This window comes from Limulus polyphemus, unplaced genomic scaffold (assembly GCF_000517525.1).
Source record: "Limulus polyphemus unplaced genomic scaffold, Limulus_polyphemus-2.1.2 Scaffold1223, whole genome shotgun sequence".
Taxonomy (NCBI): Eukaryota; Metazoa; Arthropoda; class Merostomata; order Xiphosura; family Limulidae; genus Limulus; species Limulus polyphemus.
The window spans coordinates 74,543-81,962 of NW_013666833.1; the positions used below are offsets into that span (position 1 = coordinate 74,543).

At 30.7% G+C, this 7,420-nt stretch overlaps 1 protein-coding gene across 1 annotated transcript in view; it reads right to left on the reverse strand.

Moving 5' to 3' along the window:
• Positions 1–273: 273 nt before the first annotated feature.
• Positions 274–7,420, reverse strand: part of LOC106462679 (plexin-B-like) — a 35,836-nt gene continuing 28,689 nt past the window's right edge. The window contains exons 26-29 of the mRNA XM_022390003.1: positions 7,185–7,332; positions 4,590–4,730; positions 3,108–3,182; positions 274–2,863 (exon numbers count right to left, since the gene is read on the reverse strand). Of these exons, the coding sequence (XP_022245711.1) occupies positions 2,756–2,863; positions 3,108–3,182; positions 4,590–4,730; positions 7,185–7,332 (472 nt within the window). The 3' untranslated portion in view covers positions 274–2,755. The remainder of the gene's footprint in view (positions 2,864–3,107; positions 3,183–4,589; positions 4,731–7,184; positions 7,333–7,420) is intronic.

Below are 7,420 nucleotides of genomic sequence, written 5' to 3' on the forward strand. Positions count from 1 at the left end.
CTATGGATCCACTCCCTTAATGGTCATGTTCAGCAATATTAGCATTGTGCTAATGCTCCCAAGGTCATCTCCAAACTTTGGCATGAATGACTTAACTACCAAGAATACTGGCACTCAATTGTGTATAATCCAAGCCAGACAGTTTTGCTGTGACCAAGGGATTTCTACTAAAGGCTTTCAATGACCACAAACTATCCTCTTTGGACAATCTTTATTAATATAACTTCTGTACTATCTGGAAAGGGTCTTCATCAGTCTTTAGAGTCAGGCAACAGTACCGTCCCAAGTTTAAATTTCCCACTATCAACACTGCATTGGACCATGGTGGTGCAAAATTTAAATGTTAGAACACAACAACTAAAAACCAAACCCAAAAAGGTCCATATGGAATAAAGCATCCCATTTAGCAAAAATCCCTTTAAAAATATGTTTACAATGAGTTATTTCACATGGCTATCTTTTTGTCTTTGTACAGTGCATATGGAATATTAAAGAACTTGCTTTTGCAAAATAAAATGACATTTAAAATGATTACCAATATTCTTAATGACACAAGTTCTTAATGTATTATTTGAAAGAGCAATATTTTCTAATACAGATCCCAAAATTTACTATTAACTTTATGAACTGAAGACAAACTACCCAACTTACCATTTTTGAAAAGAGAATGCAGTAAAAAATTTTGAACTCTACATTTTTTTGGGGGGGGGCACTGAAATATCTGATATATATCTCGTACCTTTATAAAAGGTGTCTCGACAAAAATAAGCAATCTGACAGAAATAAGGCTAAGCTTTCTTCTGATGTAACTAGTTTTTAAATCAATAAGTGGTAAAACTTTAATTGAAATAGACATTTGTTTGTGGAAAGCAACAGCTATCCATACAATTAATAAGGTCGTTAATTAGCTTAAAGCTACCCCAAAATTCTGGTAGCAATATAAATTTCCTTTAAGTATGAAATGCAATATATGTGGCTTTGCTCCAAATACAATAATAGTATGCATATGTTACAGGTGGCTCATAATATCAAACAATAAATACACATTCAAATGATAGACTAAAAAATATCACCTCACATTCCAACATGGTACATGATGACACAATTGTATGCCAAAATCTTGATTGTTTTATCAACACTTTATTTAGTTTCTGAGCTGGTACAGGGTGAAATTGTATCAAAAATAATTAACTTGAACAGAAATGTTTTTCCGTTCGAGTGGGACTTTATTGAAAGCTTCTGGATTAAAAGAAAAAGAAAGCAATCATCTACACAACACAGCACATTATTTAACCAATAGATATTATGCCATTTAATATATCTGTTTAAGACTACAAATACATTATTGTGGCACTGATGGTGTCTAATGATGACATTTATACTTCACTAAATTAAGAAATTTTCTTTTCATATCCGTAAAGCACAATGACACTCCTTTCCCACAATTTGGGACAAGTTAAATATTCTGTTATGTAAAACTTTTTTGGCAAAAATTCTTAGCACTCTAATTAAAAACAAAAATGTCTTTCAGGACCTTGTTATTAAGTTACTTAAAAAAATTCTTACCAAGAATGGGACTATGCCAGATACTCAAAACAAGAGTTCAAGTTAATTCTGTCATTTTTAAGAAATTAAAAATGTTTTTAATCTTTTTTTTTTCTCCAGAAATACTAAAACGACATTTTGATTGCCACAATTATTTTTCATACTTCAAATTACCAAAAACTGGCACTTCACATATTATTACTTTAAATAATTATAAAAAATTTTGTAAAAAGGTTATTAGAAACATTCATACTAAAACTGACCAGAAAACATACATTTTCCATACTTCTGCCAACTAACAGTTTCATACAACATAAATACATTACAGGGAGTTTACAATATCACAGTCGGGCAGCAGCATTAAACGCATAAAACCTAACCTGTACAACTTTGTGTCATACGAAGCTCCCTTGACCACAGGTTGCAAATCTACTTCATACAAGCACCAACTCTGACTTCAATAATAATAATAATAAAGGTAAATGTAAAATCAGAGGTTCCACTACATTAAGCTGCAATGTAGAGAAGGAAAATAATATAAACAGCATTAACATAACAGCTATGTTATAAGTATAAGTCACTACAATAATTCAACCAACAACATTCACTTTGATGTTGGAAAAATTTCCTATACACAAGTTTTTGAACCCTGTTATTTTTTATTTTTTTTTGTACAGGCACTGACAGTGTCTAAAAGTTATTCTTTTTACAAGTCGTACTTTCAAAATGTTGCACACAGTACAGCAATTTTCTCTATTACGACAAGCAAGGGTGATCACATCTTTGGCTTGAACTTCCTCGAAGTCCTTGGAATGACAAGATTCTTTATAAAAATCATATAAGATTTTTCATCCTACAGAAACTGTGTGTACTTCAAGTTGCATAGCTGGTATTGATGACTAAGCACCAATAGTATGCTAGCCACAATCACCCACTTTTTAAAATTATAAAACTATTACATACATAAACACAGTAACTCAAGTTTCCTTTCAGTTTTCAAAATGTTTTTCTTTAACAACCAAGAATGCAGCTATCATTTTCTAAAACACTAATGATTCACACTTTCATCTGCATTTTACTTGGAGAATTTCGTTGCTCTCCTGTTTGGAGTACTGGACCATCGTTTAACAATTTATAATGGAATTAGTTATTCTGCTTCAACAGCACTGTAAAAGTGTAGTTTTTTGGCACCATTCATTTAAAGAGCTACTCAACAGACAGAAGTTTCTTCTCCTTCTAAAGTGCATGCAACTGTGTCGAACTTGTGAGCCAAGTGGGATCGTTGGCAACAGGGATCATCTTCTAGAGCCTCTTGAAACTGTGAAAGAAATGCAACTGTATATGAGAACTTGAAAGTTTAAGAAGACATGAATCTTTTTTATTATTGACATGATCAACTAAATTCTGATGACATCTGAGGATTACACATAATACTGATAAGTAAAATTTCCATCACGTGCAAGGAAGGAAATGTTACATTATATTTTATACATATTAGTTGCTCAGTAGTTTTTCCAGAACAATCGATTCCCAGGTATTTATAATTAACAGTCATGTCTCACCTCAGCACTGTACTTGGCAGCATAAACATATAATTCTTTAAGGGCGACCAAAGTATCAAACTCTCCTGTGTGGGCCTGAGACAGAAAGAATAATTCATACATTTTTTGTTGTAGATATTTCTAAACAAAATCAAGTATCAATCATATTTTTTATACTGATGAAAGTCAAGAGAAAACAAATAGCTAAAAACATAAAAAAGTAAATGAGGTTGGATCAAAACTTTCTTATATTTGTAAAATATTTAAAAGTACAATGATAATAAAATCCTACCAATAGTTTTGTTACAGAAAACTTTATATGAACCACTCAGGGACACTAATTCTATTCTTCTCTTTGGCCATATTGTATCCAAACCAAAACTCCATAAAGATTTTCTTTTTTGCACTGACAACATCTCATCACTAGATCTTTCTTTCTTTAAGGCATGCACATATTTCATTCACTTAAAATGACATAACATCAAACTGTTTTTTGTTTATTATACAGAACTGCTCACAATAAACCGTTGCTGATACTTAAAAGTGACACTCAATCTTGTTGTCACATTTTAATTATTATAACTAGAGTTATCACTCATATAAACAAAAGTTGAGATGATTAGTGACAGTAATCAGTAACCTTTAGGTTTTTATATGTAGAATTTAAAGAACTTTATAACTTAACACTATCCTACTTTTACTTTATGTATTTTTAAACTGGCAATTCTTAAACATTTAGTTATTCTTAGTCCAAACTGTTTCCAAACCATAAATCAGTCCATGATATCAGACTTCTCACTTACTTTACTGTAGCTAATTAATATTTTACAAGCCGAATAACGCACTAGTAATTAATCAAGCCAAACACAGTATGACCAAAATAATGCAGTAAGACTGAAAATTTCCAACATTCTGGTAATTCAAAAATATCACCTGATGTTAGCTTCACATCATTCAAAATTCCCTGGGATAAAATAATAAATTTTGAATCACAATTACAGCTTTGTCAAGTTCTTATAAAACTGGAGACTGAAAGAATTAATGTAAATGTCTAAACTCAACAAGTAACATAAAAAAAACCCTTATCTATGATTATGCCGTATTTATACTATCACTGAATCAGTGCCTGTGTGCATAAAGTTACATGAAGTATTAAAGAATTATTACACTTAGTATTTTTATTAAAGGGTTTGCTATGACTCACCCTCTAAATTACTTCAAGTAAAGACATTTCTCAGATGTATCTTATAAGTTTGACAAGGTCTAGAGAAAATGTGTTATTAAAATTGTTTAATAACTCTTAAGCTTCAGTCAGAACTTAAACATCTACATATTTATATTTACCAAAAATTAATTATATTTTCATCAAAATCGTATTCGAAGTCTTACTTAAAGTTTAGAACTAATTCTAGAACTTGGTTTTTTAGATTACAAGTTCATAGTACAAAATCAGTTAATAAAGAGGATTAAATTTAAATGATATGCTTTGTTTTTTGGATTTACCGAAGACAAGTGGTGCATTCTGGCATTCATTTCTTGATCACACACGACTGGCAGTGCACTTATATCCTGGTAATATTTCACCACAACTTTCTTGTAAGCTGGGATATCTCGAGCAAACAATAGTTTGTTAGAAGGAGAATCCTGTACGAGAAAAGAAAAAATTTTCATACTGCAATATTTTTCTTGAATAGATTCAATGATTAATGACACTTTCTTGATTTGAGTAATCAAATTGAAAGTATAAAATTATCAATCAAAAAAATAGATTAGTCAATTAAAAATAAAAAATTTGGTTATGAGAAAAAAACCATTTTTCACTGGAAAAATAGTTTATTATTTACTACTTTCCTATCAATAAACTAACTTCACGAGTCACTGGAAAATTGCTGTTTATGAAAAATACAATTTTATTAATTACTGGGAATAACATTACCAAACTTCATTCATATAGTTACTGAAAAAAACACTCCCCATCGAAACAAACAACTTGATTAACAAGTAGGAAAACTATGTGGTTGAATTTCAAGAAACATTTTGTTATTTGTTGTTAAGCATAAAACTATACAAAAGGCTTTCAGAGTTCACTGTAGGAAATAAACCATGAATTTTAATGTTAGAAACCTTTCAATGTACCACTAAGCCACCAGCAAACAGAAAGTTAGTTATTTATCATAGTTTTATCCCATACTTGAAAACTAGGGCAATCCTTGTATTTGAACATAACAGTAAATGATACATTCCAACTTAAAGTAATAATTCTAATAAACGTTTTCACTATTTCTGTTGTGTATTAACTTTTGCTAAAACTCTACAATTTTAATTACAATTAACACTAAATAGTCTTAATTATGGGTAGCAAATAAACTACAAACAGTTTCTATGACCACTCTGACCAAAATCATCAGTTGATTATTCTCATTACTAACAGTGTTTTTGGTCCTTAACCTAGGAACACTTGACAAGGTTGGGCCTGTTTAACAATATTATCAAATAACAAAGCAGAATTGTCACATGTAAAGTTTCATGTACCTTACCTATCACATTTAGCTAATGTAGTTACTATTATTTACGAAATTTAATGTTATATATTAATCTAGCTAATACGGTAAAGAACTAATATACATATTGAATTATTTAAGTTTAATAATTTAAATTACACAAACATATAAAACATATCTTATTTAGCATGTGACAAGTTCCAGCTAAATGTTCACAAAATAATAACACAGTCTGTGTGAATACTATACCATTAGTGTATCTGGTCTCTAGCTCTACTCATCTCAATCCACCATAGCATTTGAGGTGACCTTGCTAAGAAAATCTGCTTAATCGTTTAAGGTAAGGAAAGGAGGGGGAGGGGATTAGACCAATGGAATATGTAAGGTTAGGATAAAGAAAGTTATTTAAAACCTATAGTGATTGTGTTAATTAAGTTATCTATACAGAATCAATGACCACATCAAGTTAAACAAATGACCCAACAGAATATTTGGTGGAGTTGAATAAAATTAAAAATGTGAAAGATCAAATGCTTGGGTTTACATTGGAGTACAAATGTCTATGGTCAAGAAACTTATTTATATTTTGGATTGGTCATGCTATTTATGAGATTTATATTGATTATACAATTTAAACATTGACTTCACCGTAGAAAACAATTGACTCAGTATAACTTTGTTAGAGTTTAATAAAATTATAAATTTAAAAGATGGAATGGTTAGGTTTGTTTGTGTTAGATTACCTAAGGCAAGGATAAAGACACTTACCATGATCTGTAATTATTATGTTATATTGTAAAATATATTTTCCTAATATCCCTATTAAAGAATGCATGACAAATAACAAAAACTGTTAATGTTCTATCTTTTAATTAAAACAAAATTGTATTTCCCAAAAAAATTAGAAAAAAATGCCTGTGTAACCTGTTTCAATCTACTAAAGTATATGTGGATGAGCTTGTTAAAGCAAGTCCATCCAAAGGCCAGCTTTGACAGAGAGAGGGAAGAGATGGGGGGTGGGCTTTTCAAGAGAACAAATCAAAGATGACCAGTTCTAAAAAGCAGAAAGTTAAAGAGAACGTAGCATAGAATTTGAGGAAAGTCAGAAATAACATAGTTTTAAATAAGTTATTGACCATTTTTAATTCAGCATGCATAACAAGGGATTCTGTTGTTATGACCTACGGTGACTTTCTGCAACTATGCCCTGAACAACACTTACTACTGGATCCATAATTTTCTGAAGCTATGTTCTGAAGGATATTTCTACTGGGAACCTCTCATCAGGCTATGTCCTAAAGAATATTTCTATTAAGACCTTAATTTTCTGTCTTGAAGAATGTTAGTTCATGGTCCTTAACTTTCTGTTCCAAAGCTTCCTAAAGCTCTGTTCTTAAGAATGTTACTACTAAGTTACTACCATCCTAAGTCTGTATATGGAAAATATTAATGATGGGAGCTTACCTTGGAGAGATTAGATTCCTGAAGGAAATACTACAAACATCTTACCTTCCCACATCTATATGTATACACACTTCTGAAGTTACTATTCAAACCTCATTCTCCTAACACTATGAAGTTACTACTTGAACCTTACTTTCCCAAGTCTATGTTCTGATGTTGAGCATGCATCCATCAAAGTTTGGGCTACCACAGACAGACAGGAATCCAATAATGGAGTTTTGTGCACATCCAACACAAAATCTGGATTTTTCACAAAATTCACCCAAAATCTCAGCGGAAGACTAAACAAAAAACAAAAAATTTAAATTTTAGAAGTGGAATAGAATTTAAAAGGAAAACTAATAAAATGTAGAATTAAAAATATTTATA